This window comes from Danio aesculapii, chromosome 5 (genome assembly GCF_903798145.1).
Source record: "Danio aesculapii chromosome 5, fDanAes4.1, whole genome shotgun sequence".
Taxonomy (NCBI): domain Eukaryota; kingdom Metazoa; phylum Chordata; class Actinopteri; order Cypriniformes; family Danionidae; genus Danio; species Danio aesculapii.
In genome coordinates this window covers 53,849,344-53,868,913 of record NC_079439.1, presented here as the reverse complement: position 1 = coordinate 53,868,913, position 19,570 = coordinate 53,849,344, and the positions used below count along the sequence as shown (strand labels likewise).

The 19,570-nt window shown below is 33.8% G+C and overlaps 1 protein-coding gene across 1 annotated transcript in view; it reads left to right on the top strand.

Moving 5' to 3' along the window:
* kiaa0825 (KIAA0825 ortholog) overlaps positions 1-19,570 on the top strand; it is a 342,528-nt gene that overhangs the window by 110,687 nt on the left and 212,271 nt on the right. Inside the window, exons 8-10 of the mRNA XM_056458473.1 lie at positions 1,606-1,871; positions 4,887-5,037; positions 14,085-14,275. Coding sequence (XP_056314448.1) covers positions 1,606-1,871; positions 4,887-5,037; positions 14,085-14,275 — 608 coding nt within the window. The remainder of the gene's footprint in view (positions 1-1,605; positions 1,872-4,886; positions 5,038-14,084; positions 14,276-19,570) is intronic.

Sequence of the window (19,570 nt, the reverse complement as noted above, 5' to 3'; positions counted from 1 at the left end):
TGTCTTGGACTGTGGTGTAGAAAATGCAGACAGAAACGACATCTGGCCCAGCCGGGACTTGAACCAGTGACCATCTTGCTGTGAGGTGACAGTGCTAACCACTGAGCCATCATAATAATAATAATTGCTTCCTTATATATTAACTCTTCTGAAGTTAAAACATTGGTATTGTGTTGTCTAAAAATGTATGTAAATGTCTGAAAAGACTGCTTCTTTTTAAGATCTTTAATAATGCAAAAAGCTTTTAAATGACAACAACTGTCATCAGTAGTTTAAAACAAAATAGAATTGAATGTTAGAACAAAACAAACATGAGGTTTTACTCAAACGCGTAACTATGAATCATTTTCAAGTTTTTTTTTCCTTTTTGTTGATGTTTTGGTGTATAAGACACTAACAGATGTGGTACATAATATCTTGCTTATGTTTGCACTTTTCTCTATTTACTTATTTTCTTTATTCACCTTACAGTAGGAATTCTGCTGAACACACACATTTTGTAACAAAAAGAGAAAAAGAAAAGAAAACTGTCATGTTAGAGTAAAATAGGCATTATTTCTTTAGGATGAGCATTTTAAAATTACAGTATTTCCATAATTGCATAGTATTTATCATGCAAACATCCACATTTACATAATTATATCTGGTATATTTATTGGTAGATTATTTTTTATCTACGTATATTTTTATAAAGATATTGTATTACTACTTACATGTTTTTAATGTATTGTCTATTCTGTTTATTCATTCATTCATTTATTTATTCAGTCATTTTCTTTTCGGCTTAGTCCCTTTATTAATCAGGGGTTGCCACAGCGGAATGAACCACCAACTTATCCAGCACATGTTTTACACAGCGGATGCCCTTCCATCCGTAACCCAACACTGGCAAATACCCATACACTCTGCTGTTCATAGTGTATATAAACCAGATGCAAAAACCTGTGTGAACCCCATTCATGTATCATACCGCTAAGTATCATAACCCCGCATGTATCATAATGCAGTGAGTGTATGCTTTACTAAAAAGGTTTTTAATCTAGCTTTGAACTGTGAGAGTGTGTCTGAGCCCCGGACATTATCAGGAAGGCTATTCCAGAGTTTAGGAGCCATAACGGAGAAGGCTCGATTTTGCTATTCTAGGTACTACTAGAAGCCCTGAGTTTTGAGATCTTAAAGAGCGGGTTGGATTGTAGGGAGAAAGAAGGTTGGTTAGATAAACAGGAGCTAGATTATTTAAAGCTTTGTAGGTAAGAAGCAATATTTTAAATTCAATACGAAACTTAACAGGCAGCCAGTGTAAGAAGGATAATATGGGGGTGATGTGATCATATTTTCTAGATCTGGTTAGAACTCTGTTTTTTACTAGCTCTGCATTATTTTGAATTCTGTTATCTTAATTTTTATGTATGTCTAGACTATGTATGTACTAGATTTTCATTGAAACTCCTGTTCAAATCAAAATCCTTGTGTGAATTATCACACAGCAATAAATCCCATTCTGACTCTGATTCAGAAAATTAGTGCATGAATTGAGTTTTATCCAACAAATACCATACATGCAGGAAATCTCACACAAACCTCACCTATTGCCTTTATTTCCAGTTCTGTGCAGATGTTGTGGAGCAGCTGGATGCGTTTCTCCCTCTGGCTGTGGCATTCAGTGAGGACGTCCTGCTGGCCGTGTGCTCCAGCTATGTAGAGGTGTGTGGCCGTGTGACCTCCTCTCTTCTGGCCAGACTAGAGGAGAGGGCATGGGAAGTGCCAGCCTCGGCTCCGCTCAAGAACCTGCCCGTTTTAATGGCCACCAGTGTCTTCATCCACCAGACACTCAGCTACTATGAAAGCCAACTCAGAGATGTCACACGCATGTGAGTTAAAGAGCCAAAAAATGTTATGTTTATAAATTTCTTAAGTTATACTTTGATCCAAGTTTTATCCTGATGTGATAACATTAACATTTTTGGGAAAAAGGGAATCCTCTCAGGGCCAAAACGACCTAAAAACAACAAACAATTCTAAATACATTTTTATGATTTTAAAAATATAAATATTTTTTTATTTTATTAGGAAGAGCATGTAAAATATATAAATCAAATACTTACTTTTTGATTTTTTTTAAAAAATTCTATGCCAAAATAAAATGTGTGTATACAGTTGAAGTCAGAATTATTAGCCCCCCTGAATTATTAAACCCCCTGTTTATTTTTTTTCCCCAATTTCTGTTTAACGGAGAGATTTTTAACACATTTCTAAACACAATAGGTTTAATAACTCATTTTTAATAACTGATTTATTTTTATCTTTGCCATGATGACAGTAAATAATATTTGATTAGATATTTTTCAAGACACTTTTATACAACTTAAAGTGACATTTAAAGGCTTAACTAGGTTAGGTAGGTTAACTTGGCAGGTTAGGGTAATTAGGCAAGTTATTGTATAATGATGGTTTGTTCTGTAGACTATCAAAGAAAAAAATATAGCTTAAAGGGCTAATAATATTCACCTTAAAATGTATTTAAAAAAATTAAAAACTGCTTTTATTCTAGCCGAAATAAAACAAATAAGACTTCTGAGCTGTAATATTATTAGACATACTGTAAAATTTCCTTGCTCTGGTTAACATCATTTGGTAAATATTTAAAAAAAAAAACAAAATTCAAAGGGGGGCTGGTAATTCTGACTTCAACTGTATATATATATATATATATATATATATATATATATATATATATATATATATATATATATATATATATATATATATATATATATATATATATATATATATATATATATATATATATATATATATATATATATATATATATAATGCTTATTTTTATTATTTTTACGCACAGTTGATGGAGGTTTGTACTCTGATGCAAGTAGAACATTAGATGGAATTTAATCTTATACTAATTAATCAATTTCTGATTTATTTTTCAAATGTAAAAACACCTAATTATATATATATATAAATATATATATATATATATATATATATATATATATATATATATATATATATATATATATATATATATATATATATATATATATATATATATATATATATATATAATGCTTATTTTTATTATTTTTACGCACAGTTTATGGAGGTTTGTACTCTGATGCAAGTAGAACATTAGATGGAATTTAATCTTATACTAATTAATCAATTTCTGATTTATTTTTCAAATGTAAAAACACCTAATCAATATCCTAATGTGAGGGCTGAGTATATGTTCATCGATAATACAAAAGTTATAGAAAAAAGAAAGAAAGAAAAAAGAAAGAAAAAATAATAAATTAATAAAATAAGTAATTAATAAATATTACATTTACTGTTTGCATTTTTACATTTAATTTATTTAAATTATTGATTTTATTTCACTGTTTTGCCAAAAGGTCCAATTTTACCTAATTTAATGGTGCTCAAAAATATCAACAGAAACATTTACATTTTTTTTCCCCAGAATATTTTTTAAGTTAAAAAAAAAACATAACAATTAATTTAATTTAAAAAAAAGAAAAAAAAAAAGCTGCTGTCTTACTCTAACCCTTTGCAAACTGTCACAGTCTATGGGAAAACCCAAAGTTCTACACCATTTCAAATAGTCCAAGCTGTTCTAAAGCATCCCAATTACCCTGATTCATTGGGAAAAGCTGTTTTAATCAACTCAACAGGTGAAAAACAGAAGCTCTCTGCTGTTGGTTTGTGGACAGCCATGGCTAAGATAAAGGAGCTCAGTGAGGACCTGTGGCTGCGCATTATGGCTGTTCATAAGTCAGGAAAGGGCTATAAGACCACATCTAAATGATTTGAAGTTCTAGTGGCTGCAATGCAAACATATTATTTAAAAAAATATGTGAGAAAATTCTGTGAGAAAATTAAATGAGGAATATTAAATTATTAAGTTGAATCAAATTAACTTTACAAGTCATTTTAACTTTCATCAATTAAACTGACTTAAAAACATCAAGTTAACCTTTGTATAACTTTTGTATAACTTAAGTTTGGCCATAGTATATTTATTATGAAACCTTGTATTATCACGACTATTTGACCATATCTTTTTTTTTAACAATGTATGTTTCAGCTTTAATTCCGTCATCAAATTGTTATTTGCATCAAATACCATTGTCATTTAAATGAGAAGTGTGTCATAAATGTGAAAATAGTCAGGAAATTAAGCAAACAGTACTTATATGGCTCCAAGAAAGATGCTGATTCAGATATAATACTAGATATTTATAAAAAAAAAAAGGCTACAAAATAAAAGTGTAATGTCAAATAGAATGTAATGTCAAGAGTGTAAAGTCTGCTCCCCTTTTTTTGATAATTTCATGAATAACTCTAAATATCTTTATGCATGATAAAAATGGAATATAAAGGGTTATACGTAAAAAGAAAATCTCAGTTTCGCTTTTGACCTGTGCATGTGTACATAAACTGAAATGTGTTTGGAGAAGCTGAGCAATGCTAAAGTTCACCGATTTATAGTACACTTTATCAAGCCCAGGTTTTTCCAGGCCAGGCAGCCTGTCATCCGGATGCCAGATTTACTAAAATGCTGTAATTGGATTGTAAAGAACCTGGAGTGAGACGCACACGAGCTGGTGGGCTTTGACAGAACTGCACCTGCGTGTTTGTAAGGTTATATAGCCTAAAATGAGAGACAGAAAGGATCTGTATGTGTGGCTTTGCACTTGAAAAGAGCGAGTGAGAAACATTTGGGGAGGAAGAAGGAGGTGTTGTATGATTGACAGGTAATAATCGGAGCCATTTGCTGATATTAATCACTTAGTGGCTCTTTGACCTGTAAAGTACACCGCTTTGCCGTAAACCAGGCGTTATGTCTTTGATGTGTCCAACCGCAGGCCTCTCACCCTACTGCCCGTTCAGAGAAGTCAGGATGTGATGGCAGCTCTGCACGATCACCTCACTAGCTACTGCACCAATGTGTGTGCCACAAGCATACTGCAGGATGCCGAAAGCCACTACTGGAGTGACCCCAACCCTTTTTACGAGGTACAGATGGCTGCAGCTTTACTGGCTGTATTTTCGAAATAGTTCATGTTACGAGCAGAGGTGGGTAGTAATGCATTATGTTTACTTGGTTGAACTTATTTGAGTCGTTTTTATTATTATTATTATTATTATTATTATTATTATTATTATTATTATTATTATTGTTGTTATTATTATTATTATTATTATTATTATTATTATTATTATTATTTATATGTACTTTTTGAGTAGTTTTCATTAGCTTTACTTCAACTCCAACTCAAGTATACTTTTTTTTTAAATCAAGCCTGAAATGATTCATAATCCTGGAAAAATACTCCTTTTTTTATATTTTTTGTTAATTTTGGAAATGACATAGGCTTTTCCGAAAATATAATAAGATCATATACAAGAGGCATCATTGTTGGGAAAAAAAAATGCTTATATTTTTTCTTTAAAGAAAAAGTGGGATGTCCAAAATCATTCAAACCCATTACAAACTGTCTTAGTCTATGAGAAAATCCAAAGTTCTATACCCTTCCAAATAGTCCAAGCTGTTCTAAAGCATCCCATTTACCCTGCTTCATTGGGAAAAGCTGTTTTAATCAACTCAACAGGTGCTCTCTACTGTTGGTTTGTGGACAGTCATAGCTAAGACAAAGGATCTCAGTTATGACCTGTGACTATGCATTATGGCTGTTCACAAGTCAAGGGTTTTAGAACCATATCTAAAAAAAAAATTTAAGTTCCAGTGGCTACAATGCAATGTGTTATTAAAAAAATATGTGAAATTATTAAATTAAATTAAATTAAATTATTATTATTAATTAAATTTCAGTGGATTAAAAATGAGATGAGAAATGCATCAAAATTCTCAGCAACAACATTAGGCGGTCTGCACAGAAACTTGGCCTTGGGCTCCAGTGAACTTTTCAGCAAGACAACAACCCAAAACACACAGCAAAATTGGTGAAGAAATGATTAGTAGACAAAAGCGTTAACGTTTTGCAGTTTAATAAATAATATAAATAATTCTTGTTAACTTCCAGCCGCAGCCATATGTGATCTATAGCTGATTATCTATGTGGATGGATGATAACAGGCGCAGAAGGCCCCTACTGGCCCATATATATCAGCTGATAACCACTGATAACGCTCATTCAATCGAGTGATACCATTCGAATCGACTGATTGAGAAGGGCATGAATAATTTTGGACATGCCACTTTTTGTTAAATTTTTGTTGTAAATAGGTGAGAATTTTGTTATAGTTTTTTCCCCCAAAATTATGTTTTTTGTTCATTGTATGTTTTGGGAGAAGCCTGTGTCATTATGGTAAAAAATAATAATAATAATAAATAACTAAATAAATAAATAAATAAAAACTTGAGCCCGGACAACAAAAAATCAAACAATTAAATAAAATAGTATCAGACTGGTTCAGAGAAAGATAGCAACTGTTTGTTTAGTAACAGTTTTTTTTGCCGATTCTGGGATAATTCTAGATTTCTTTAACATATAAATGGTTGTTTAAAAGAAAAAAAATGTGTGTGAGTGTGTGCGTGTGTGTCTGTACTTTTACTTTGCTATGTTTAGCAGCTTTTCTCCATTTAAAATATCAAAAAACATATTAATAAATACTTCCAAGCTCTTCCATGAGACTGGAAACCTTGTTAACATATATAAAATAGGTTATTTGGATAAACAAAATTTGCCATTGTGTGTGAATGGGACTGGGGGTTGTAATCTCAGTGTTGGATTGCTACTAGAAGGGCATCCGCTGCGTAAACAATATGTCTGAGTAACTGCAGGCAATAAGCCAAAGGAAAGCGAGTGAGTGAAGGAAATACACTGAAAAAATGACTTGTTCAAACTACTTTTTTAAAATGAGTTAAAACTACATAATTCTTAAGGTTGTTTTGGAACAACTTATTTGTTTTATGTTCAATCCACTTAAATTTGTAAAAACGATTAAGTTAACTTAAGCAATTTGTGTTTGATCAGTTTGTGTTCCATCACTTTTTACATTGTATTAATGTTGATTATTTTACTATTACTTAAATATTTATTTTTATAAGTGTTTTTATTTGTACTATTATGTTTAGCTCCTCTACCCACCTCTGGTTACAAGTCTGTGTGTTTAAGGGCATTTCTTTAGGCTATTTGACAACAAAACATCCTTTACGTCTAGTGCACTCAAGGACAAAGCTGTGATTAAGTCACACTGCATGTTCACATTCAAAGCATTAGTGCATCTGTATTGAAATGCAGTGACATTGAGTAATAAATGATAAATTGTGCTATTGTACTCTTAAGTAGACTTCTTCTTCAAGTGGATTTGCATGCCGCTGTTGAGCGCTGTCCTTGACTATTCAGTTGACTTCTCCTAGACTGTTATGAAAGGCATCAGGTGTGTACAGTAGATCCACACTCAATCCGTAAACACACTGCCATGCTGAAGGGAATGCTGGATATGAATGCATTCTAAACATCTTAATCATTGAAATGCTTGTTGTGCGTGTTTGTAACCAAAGGTTGACTGAGGTTGTTTTCCATCCACCCATCCATCCATCCATCCACCCACCCATCCATCCATCCATCCAAACCCACCCACCCATCCACCCACCCACTCACCCACCCATCCATCCATCCACCCATCCGTACATCCATCCATCCATCCATCCATCCAGATACAGCCATCCATCCATCATCCATCTATCTATCCATCCATCCATCCATCCAGAAACAGCCATCCATCCATCCAGCCAGATCCATCCATCCATCCATTCATCCATCCATCCATCCATCCATCCAGATACATCCATCCATCCAGAGACATCCATCCATCTATCCAGATACATCCATTCATCAATCCATCCATCCCTCCATTCATCCACCCATCCATCCAGATACATCTATCCATCTAGATCCATCCATCCATCCATCCATCCATCCAGATACATCTATCCAGATACATCCATCCATGCATCCATCCAGATACATTCATCCATTCAGACACATCCATCCATTCACCCACCCATTCATCCATCCATCCAGATACATCTATCCAGATACATCCATCCATGCATCCATCCAGATACATACATCCATTCAGACACATCCTCCCATTCATCCATCCATCCAGATACACTGCCATGCTGCCATGCATCCATCTATCCATCCATCTATTCATCCATCCATCTATCCATTTATCCATCCATCCAGATACATCCATCTATCCATCCATCCATCCATCCATCCATCCAGATACATGCTTATTATGGCTGTTCACCCATCCATCCAGATTAATGCTTATTAGGGCTGTACATTCATCCATCCATCCATCCATCCAGATACATGCTTATTAAGGCTGTACATCATATTGAATACAGTATTGGATCTGTGATAAATGATCAATATGCAATATGTTAGAATGCTTTTTTTCTATGTATTTGTAAATGTTGTTTTTTTCACATTATGTGATTAGATAAGGGAAATATAATGAAAATGTTTTTGCATCAAAACATTTTGTGTAAAAAATCCTTTTATTATTTTGACCTTTTTTGCTTTTTTAAATATACAAAAAAGGGTAAACAAAATGCACATGTAGACTAGCATACTGTACAACAAAACAAAATGGCCACAGCAACAACATTACACTCAAAAAATGATGTTTACTGTTTGTTTAAACTACTTATTTAAAATGAGCTGAAATACAGTTCTTGATGGTTTTTTTATTTTTTTATTTTTTATTTTTGCAACAACGTAATTGTTTTATGTTTAATCCACTTAACATTGTAAAAACCAGTGTTAGGGAAAGTAGTGCATTACAATATTGAGTTACACCCCCAAAAAGTAACTAATTGGGTTAATTTTTATGGAAACTAATGTAATGTAATGTAATATATTACTTTTAATTACTTTTCCTTTTTTTTTTACTTGGCTGAGAAAAAAAAAAGTAAGATAAAATAATATATTTGTGAACTTTCTGAGCCCAGAGCTATACATACTGTATTTACAGATTAATGAAAGCATGTTAAATAATGTGTTTGCTACTTTTGTACCTTTTGTAGTATTAGTTAAGACGATAAAAACATCACTAAATCAAAATTAATCTTTGAGCTTTATACATTGAATAAATTGCTTCACGTGGCCTTAACAAATGTGTAAATCGTTTCCCAAAAGAGAAAAATTTTAACTAAATGTAGACGCTTCTACAGTAGACAGTGGCTGCATCTCCTCAACAATAAAAGCAATAACCATTTCTTTTTTTGTGTTTAGTGTAATTAATTGTTTTATCTGGAGAACGTGAACTGATGTCAAATATTTGTAGTTTAGCTGGAGGTGGGGTGCGGGCATTCAGTTTTGTTTTTTGATTTTTTATGTCATGTTTCTTGCAGTTGTCAAGAGTTTTACTTAGACAAAATCTACACTTAACAACAGTCCACTTCTTTTCTTTGATGAATAACAAGAATCCATTGCAAAAATGTAAGTCTCCAGCCATTGTATCTGTTTCTGACTATCTGTAGTGATGACTAGTGATTCGTGAACGAATCATTTGTTTTAACCGAATCTTCTATGGGAACCAGTTGAACCAGTACACTCAATTGAACTGAGTTGTCGTGAAACAGTTTTCGTTTTCAGTACTAACATACCGCATGCCCCCTCTGACTCGAAATAAACCAATATGCTGAGTTATTCAGTTACTAGAACAGTACACTCATCTGCTGTGAAAAAAGAGACCTGATGATGATGATGATGAGTGCAAGCCAAATGAATGTTCCCTCGCAGCACAATATAATTTTGTAACAGCCAATTAAGCTAGGTAAAAAGTAACTTGCGTTACATTTTTTTTAAAGTAACTCAAATAATACAACTTATTTTATAATAATACGACAATGCATTACTTTACTTGTTACTTTGGAAAAGTAATATTATTAGGTAACTCGCATTACCTTTAACGCGTTACCCCCAACACTGGTCCTAACACAGATCGATTGTGTGGAACCCAGCATTTTTTACAGTGTAAAAATAGTGAGGGTTTAGTATATTTCTTTGGATGTTTTCATCTTTACATAATAATAATAATAACAAATAAATAATAAATAAATAAATAAATAAATAAATAATAATAATAATAATAATAATAATAATAATAATAATTCATTCATTCATTCATTCATTCATTCATTCATTCATTCATTCATTTATTCATTCATTTTCATTTCGGCGTAGTCCCTTAATTAATCTGGGGTTGCCACAGACGGAGAAAAAAATTATAATAATACAATATTGCTATAACATTGATTCATATGAAATATAATTAAAATAACTTTAATTAAAATAAAAATAGGAGCATTAATATTTATGGTTTTACTGTCAAAACTGACCTATCCTCTAGTCTTTTCAATAGCCAGTGCAGTGCCCTGTGGCAGCATTAGTCTCAACCATCTGTATGTTGCTTGAGCCTTCACCTTCTCTCCATACGATACCGGCACACATAAGCGCTCTCACAGATGCGTATACACACATATCCGCCGGCTGCGGGTTGTGTGGCAGACTGGCCTGCTGTGTGCAGGTGTTCGGCTGGCTCTGTTGACCTGTATCCCCCTCCTCTCTTTTTCTGTCTTCCATTCACCCCTCCATTTCACTTCCTCCCAAGCAAACGCTAAAGGGCCCGAGCGCTTCCAGAGGCCCCGTCGCATGCACTTAATCCCTGGGTCCGGACATGTGCTCGTGCCCCTGTGTGTCTCTTTCTATGGCTGACTTAACGGAGGCTCACTGGTGGACCACGTCCCAGCTCTCATTAGGAGATGTAGTACATGCTTGTTAATAATCTCTCTTTGGTCACACTTTGAACTCCTAATGCTGCTTCCTCTTTGCCTGAAAGTAATTAGCCTCTTAGGAAACACAGGCTCTTCTCGTCCCTTTTTATCATTTTCGCCTTTTTTGAATTGTGTTGCCCTTTCTTTCTTCTCTGTTAGTATCTTAAATTTATAAGCATCTCAGGAATAGTTTGGTACTTTCACTTCAATTAAATTCAATGCTTAATTTAAAAATTTGAATTAAATATTTTAATAAAATAATTAAAACAAGGTAAATAAAAAAAATATCTCCAGAAAGAGGCTCACACAACAATACAAATACAATAAATCGAAATATTCCAGCAAAAATACATTTAGAAATAAAAATTTCTTATAAACTGTCACAATCCTTTGTTTACCTGTCATGTGTTCCATGTGCTTTCTGTTATGTCATGTGATTATTTGTTCAGTTTTTCCACCACTGTCACACCACATCATGTGTTGTGTATTTATACCCCTGAGTTTTTTTAGTTAATTGTCCGGTATTAGATCTGTGTGATTTGCATTTGTGAGTGAGACATCAATGTTAAAAGGAAGCACAATTTTGATGCATTGAAGCATTAATTAATCAACCTCTGACTAAACGCATGCATGAAAATACTCACAACACATGCAAATACAGAAATGAACTGCAAATAGCACAGACTACAAAGAAAATGTGCCGGGGACAACAAAAATTTTATAGATTGTTTATTAGATTTTATGGAGATGCACTCCTACTGTACAATCATCCCAATCTGATCTAACATTATAAATTCTTTCCAAATAGAGATATTAAGTCATCTGGTGAAATTGTGTTCATATGTCAATATATATCGCGAAATAAAGAAATATTACAATGTTAGATTTTTCCAATATTGTGCAGCCCTAATATACACTCATTGCACTAAATTACATTTGAGTGGGATTTTTCTCTCATTCCGACATCAGGACATTTCTTTTGCTGATAATCATATTTGGAGTATTTGGCATCAACAAACGTTGATCACTTTTAGGGATGTCCCGATCAGGTTTTTTAGCCCTTGAGTCAGAGTCAATTGATTTTGAGTATCTACCAATACCGAAACCCGATCCGATACTTATAGAAGAGCGAAGAAACAGATCCAGGATGTTCCTTATTTTTTATTTAATTTACTTTATTTTGACATTATACAACTCTGTTACAAACAGAGCACTTCAGTGAGGTAGCTTGAACAATCAAGTAATAAATAACATAAATTCTTCACTTTTGGACTTTAGTGCAACAGTAAACATAAAAAAAAAATCGAATATAACAACAAATAGCACCACAACCTAAAATACCCGGCAGGCAATGCCAAGTTTACATATCTCACAGTTTGCTATGGCAAAGCTGTCATCATCAACTTTATAATGCCTCCCGACTGCAAACATACTCGCGCTTTCTGCCTCAAGCTGCTTCCGTGTTCTACTTTGCCACCATTTAACCTATAGCATCTCTACAACAAAGTGATGTCATGCTGTACGCATTGCTGTTTCTGTGCGTCAGTCAAGAAAGAGGTCTAACTCTGTGCCACTGCATAACTATTGATGTGTTATAAAATAATTAGAATATATATATATATATATATATATATATATATATATATATATATATATATTATAGGTGGGCATAGATACATTTTTTAGTCTTGAAATTAATCTAGATTAATCTTGATTAAAATGGCTCATTTGAATTCTACCAAGAACGGGTTTCTCAAGCCAGGTGGCGCATTAGACCAGGGGCTCATCTCCTGTTTGCAAAATGCATCACAAACTGATAATTGGTCATAAAAATTAATTATGTTCATTAGGTTGTACTTGTGTTTACTAACTGTTTATTCAGTTAAACATGAATTTTGAACTGTAGGCCTACATAAGCTCCAAATAGCGATTTTTGATTACGTTAATCCGACTAAAGTCATAACTGAACTAAACAGAGATGGAATTATGACGTGGAGTACCGCAATCAAACTATTACTATCATTTAGGACATTTCGCAATATATATATATATTACTGAAACCACGTGATCAGGCCCAATTTCTGATCACATCATCGGATCAGGACATCCCTAACCATTTGAAAAGTTTGAAAACCTCTATTTTAAAGTGAGACAAAACAGCTATTACCACACACCATCACATAATTCAGCAAATCTGTAATTTGTACTTTCTCACGTTTACGCTGTTTTTCTTCCACCAAAAATTATACCACTTCCTGGAGGATGATGTCATGGAACTGGCTTTTGTTAGTTACAGCGATATTGCAAAAGACTAACAGGATGGAAAGTAAAATCTAGAACACAGAAAAAACAACAACTATAAAATCAGATTGAAACAATATTTCCAAATAATGTGTTGTCTTTGAAGTATTGTGATTAAAGGGAAAATACTGAAACATCTGGAGTGTTTCTTAATAAATAGCCAATTTTTCTTGCTCTAATTTATACATGCAAAAGAAAAAAAAGAAACATCTGCAAAAGCACCATAGTAATGAGATGATTTGAAATGGTTACCCAAATCTTATGGTAACACTTTATTTTGATGGTCCATTTGAGTATTAGTGGACTGTCTGCTTAATATCTGCTGATACTGCTCCTTCAACAGACATTTAACTGACTATAAGAAAATTTGCAAATACATGTCAACTTACACTAGCCCTAACCCAAACCCAAACCCTAACAGTCTACTTATAATCTAATGAGAATTAGTTGGCATGTGTATGCAATGTAACTTAAATTCAACAAACGGACCATCAAAATGAAGTGTGACCAATCTGATAATGTGCTACATTTTTTGTAACAATATAAAAAACATAGAATATGATTTTAAAATGAGTTATATTTCATCTAATATACTAAGTCCCATGTGATGAGAAATAAAGTGAAGTAAGAGGAATGACCTGTTCATTTTTTGTGTCTGCCTTCTTGACTTAGTGTGCAAGAACATCTGGGTAATGTTCAGAAGAGCAGTGATTGAATATCCAGATTAAAACTTCAAAGTATCCATAGTTTTCTCTCTCTCTTTACTTTCTCTGTGTGGTAATGAGGGTTCCAGGTGCAGCGTGCAGGTGGCAGGACCATGAAGGTCTACAGGAAGATTGTCTGGAAAGACCTTCTCTCCTGTATGTTATTTATTTGCCATGATATCATCATCTTCACCAGTCAAACTTTGTGTCTTTTTTGTTTCCTCCACCTTTTTTATCAGGGTGAAAGGTGTTCTTTCTCCATCCAGATGTGGCAGTATTTTCTCAGAGGCCTGCGCAGTGACCTTTGGGGCTCTGTTGGCCCTGTGCAGGCCCGGCAGACCTTGGCCCAGGTGTTGTGCGAGACCCTGGAGCTCTTAGTTCAGAGGTACTCAAGAGCACGACCCTCCTACAAAAGACTCTCCCAGATCAGGTAACGGGATCGTTTACAGGATAGTTTGAAAACACATTTGACAGACATAGCATAGTTGTTTTCTGTCTAGCTGTGTCAGAATGTATACATGTATGTGCATCAATTGTGTTGAGAAAAATATAACACACTATTCACTATTTGTTATTAAGGAGATAGTTCACCCAAAAATGACAATTCTGCCATTATTTACTCACTCATGACATATTCCAAACTAGTTTGAGGTTGTTGTTCTTGTTGTTGTTCTTGTTTTTCTGTTGAAAAAGAAATAAGATATTGTGAAGAATGTTATAAACCTGTAGCCACTGACATCTATAGGATCAAATACTATGGAAGTCAGTGGTTACAGGTTTTCAGCATTTTTCAAAATAACAAAACAGACAAGTGAAAGGTTATTAAATAATGACATAATTTTTCAGTTTTGAGTGAACTATCCTTTTAACTCTAATGATAAAACAAATGCATGTCAAAGTTATGTATCTGTGTTTTTTTTTTTTTTTTGACTGAGATTAAACTGGGGTTTTATATTGGTTAACTAGCTGAAATAAAAAAAGTTTGAGGTTATATACAGATTAATCATTATTAAAACTACAAAACTTACTCAGTCAAGAGCAGTGCATGATTTTTTGTCATTTTTTGTAGTTTGATTATAATTAGGACATACTATATATATGTGTGTTTTTTTTTATTTATTTAATTTTAGTTAATTTTTTTTTTGCCGATCGGAGAGCTATCTGATTGCGAAAAGGACTGGTGTAAATGTCCTCTGAAATGCATTTAAGATGGACATAAATGCAATCGCTCAAAATATTGAAGGTGTTGTGCGAGACCCTATAGCTCATAGTTCAGAGGTACTCAAGAGCACTACCCTCCTACAAAAGACTCTCCCAGATCAGGTAACGGGAAAGTTTACAAGATAGCTTGAAAACACATTTGACACACATAGTTGTTTTTTGTCTGTGTCGGAATGTAGACATGTATGTGGATCCACACTTAAAAAATGATTTGTTGGATTTACTTTTTTTATGTAGTTACATCTAAGTTAAATGGGCTAATTTGGTGGGTCATTCCACTGTGGCGACCCCTGATTAATAAAGGGACTAAGACAAAAATGAATGAATGAATGGGCTAAATTTAAACAAATTAAATGTATTAATGTTCAACATAATTTGTTTTTTTTAATTCAGCCCATATCAATTGTTTGCAACCACTTACCTAAAAAATTAGTAAATCCAGTAAAAAAATTCAGTGTATTATGCTGAGAAAAATACAACATACTATTCACTATTTATTATTAAATTGATAGTTTACCCAAAAATGACAATTCCGTCATCATTTACTTGACTTTATTCCACACCAGTTTGAGGCTTTTTTTTTTTACATTCATAGGGAAATAAATACTGTGGAAGTCAGTAGTTACAGGTTTCTAGCATTTTTCCAAAATAACTTATGTTGTGTTTAACAAAAAAAAGTAACTCAAACAGGTTTGTGACAAGTGAAAGGAGAATAAATGATGACTTTAAAATATTCCTTTAATTATAAAAATCAGTTTTTTTGTATCACTGAGAATAAAATATATATCTTTTTCAAATAGGTTAATTTGGTTGATATCTAGCTGTAATAAATGTACGTAATGTATGTATGTAAAGTAAAGTATGCAGGGGCATAGCGGACATTATAAAAGCGCGGGGGACGGCTGTATGAGATCATATGTTCATATAATTATTAATCACCTGTTTCTAAATGGTCTGTCTCTAAAAGTGAGCCCCCCCCCCACACCTCTTGTAGCCTACATATGAAATCATGCTGATTAAAATAATCTTACATTCTGTGAAAAATACAAATAAAATCAAACGCTGTGAATCTGACACTTTGGGTCTAGGTAAATTTGCATATGGCATGTGATTTAAAGATTAGATTTATATTTGTTTAACGGAGACAGATTTATTTGGCCAAATTTAAATGAAATGTTTAGTGAATCAGAGAATTGGATTTGAAAATGCATGATGTGATGAGGTGTAAACAGGCCCTATAGGACAGAATACACTGACCAAATATAATCTGACACATTTTTTTTTATACACACAACTTTTCAACATTCTCTTAGGACAGGGGTGTTACACTCACTTAGGGTTTAGTTTCAACCCTGCACCAACACACTCACCTGCTGATTGCTAACAAGCCTGAAGGCCTCAATTAGTTTGATCAGGTGTGCCTAATTAGAGTTAAAGCTGAACTGAACAGAGCTGCGGCCCTCCAGGAACTAAGTTTAACACCACTGGAACTACCAGAATTCTATAGAATTACCATAGCTGTCATTCCGACTCATATACAGCAAAACATCTTATTTGCATTCAAAGCTTCTATTAAGATATTAAATTTAAGGCTTGAATGTTTGAAGGCAAACAATCAGTCAAATGTGCAGAATCAGTGTATGTGGTTACATTAATTATTAACTTATCTTTGCGCTCAGCCAAAACACGTTACCTGAGAACAAGTAATAGATTCAAAAGACCAAAATTATGTCATTGGATAATAGACAACAAGATGAATTAAATAACACGTTTAACAAATATAGTGAGATTAGATCCAGCGGTTGAGCGGTAGATCCTTGATGAACAGTCCGACGTGCACAGCTCTCATCTGGGTAGATATGCTGCAGTGCATGGCACAGTGTGTGTGTGTGTGTGGTCACATGATGTGCATTTTCAATGGTGTATTGTAGACGGAGAGTTGTTCAGAAATGCTAGGTAAAACGGCAGTGTGGACGCGGATCATTTTCATTTAAAAATGTCATTTTAAATCTAAAACGTATTAGTGTAAACGGGGCCTCAAACTCCTCCTCCCTCCGACCTACATCTGAATTCATAAATATAACAGGATTTGGCCCCCCAAAACATATGTTTTTGAATCACTATCATTGTTGTGCATATAGCCACTTGTGGTTTTGATACCCCCCTCCCCCACCTATCGGACATTTAAAGTAATGCACTATATTATACTGTATTTCAGTTTTACTTTCAGTTTCTGTCAGTGTGAGGTCGAAAGTAAAGCACATGCAGATTATTTCTGGGGCTGATTTAAACGTTGAAATAAATGTGCATGTGTGCACTTTTTTACTAAAGCTCTATTTTTGTAAACATTTAAGGGTCATTTGATTATTATCAGCTTTATATCACTTTTTTCATGGCTCACATGTTATGCTGGTGGTGTAACAAAAGTGTTAATTTAGCTAATATTTGATTCAAATGGTCTCATTTAATAGATTTTCCTCATATGCATTTTGAGATTTCTATGAAAACTATGTACAACTTACTGCTGGCTAACATGTTAAACATGTTGAGCATGTTAAAGTAAATCTGAGTATATACTTACTTTTCACCTCTTTGTTGTAGTTTTACAAAAAAGAAAGATACTGAGAAGAACAATTGCCATTAAAGTCAGTAAAGTAACCCACACTGTTTCTGCTGTTCTTGCGATATCTGTTAAACTTTTGGCAATGCAACAATTGGTTGGGATAGAATAATAATAATAATTATTATTATTATCATTATTACGACTATTTAAATATCAAAATGCTCATTTAAACAGCCACAGTCATATTTCAGCAGTTGTGTGAAGCAAAAAACGTGCTGATTTATGACAGGTAATGCTTGAATTAAATAATCATCATATCTGTTGTCCTAAGATGCACTAATTAAGTTTTTTCTTGTGCTTGAATGTTAAAACGGCCCTCCTATGAATTTTCAGTCACTAAAATGGCCCCCCGCCAATTTGAGTTTAAGACCCCTGCCTTATACTTTAGTCTTGAAGTGCAAAGAGTAAACTTTATTGACAAGGCTACTGAATTATGAAAAACTACCTGCTATTCTGCTCTGAAATTCAGGCCTTGCTAACTTTCATATAAAGTGTGGTTGTTGTGTAACCTGTTAAAAAAGCAGCAAAGCCCTTCTTTTTACATTTTTTTTCCATACCATGTACCATTCACATGTGCCATTTGATTGTTACATCGCTGCATTGTGTCAATTCCGGAAACGGCCGTGCATGTATAAAATCCCCTGTCTGTTTCTTGTGGTCAGCGGTCACACTCAAGCACATTCTAACAGAGCGCAGTCATCCAAGCTGTCTGACTGAACGATCTTACCGTATTTCTGCACAAGCCCACCTTCTATCAGGAACCCCGGGCTTAGCAGACAGCATTGAATGCTTTAGTGATTATGCCGGTGTTCAGCCCCAGGGGTCAAAGCAGATCTCCAGATTTGTAGAACAGTCTCTCTTTGTTAGCACATGGCCCTGCCTCAGCGCCTGGCGGAGGGCCCGCTTCTTTCATGCTACACCGGGCCCAACCGCCCGTGCCTTGTGCGTAGCATTAACACATACTTAAAGTGGTTAAAGATGCCACAAGAGCATGCTTCCCCTCCACTCTAGGACTGATGAGAAAGAGCAGATCGCCCAGAGCCGAAGGGAAGGGCTTTTGTTTCAGCAGATGAGCTTTTGCTGCAAGGACACCCGGTGATGAGCTCTTCAGTGTCGGGTGAGCTCGGGGTCTGCCAAGCAGATGGGCTCTTCTGTTTTTTTGTTTTTTTTCTGTGCTATCTGCTGAAAGGGGAACTTTTTTGCTGTGCTATAAAGCAGAACATGGTGGTAGGTGATGAAAAGTTGAGTTTGATAGGGAACCAAAGCGGAGAGATCGACCTTTCTGTCTGCTCTGTCTGAGAGTGCATAATACACACATTCTGTGGTTTAAATTAAGAAGGACATGCACGTGTTTGAGGTTATTTTTCTGATTAATGTGTAATGGAAAAGAAAGGATGAATGAGATTGTGTTATATGGTATGATATTTGTCTGTGGTTGGTTAAAGGATATTTAATTGTGCATGCTAAATTATTTTGAAATTTCCACAGCTTTTTAAAAGTTTGGGGTCAATTCATTCGTTCATTCATTCATTCATTTGATATATTTGTTCAAAAGGTTGACTATTGATAAAATGCATCAGTATATTTATATTAGTATAAATATACAAGTATATTTATAATATTATTTACATTTTAAACTTTATTACTTGGAAATAATAGGAATAAATTGCATTTAAAATATATATTGAAATAGAAAATATTTATTATTATAAATTAAAATAAAAATAATTTCTTGTTTCACAATATTACAGTTTTTATTGAATTTTTGATCAAGCAAATGCAACTTTTAAAGTCCTTAAATAAATAAAATAAATTGATGAAATTAATTTAGAAAATAATGCAATTTCCGTTCATTCATTCATTTTCCAGGCCTGGAAAAGT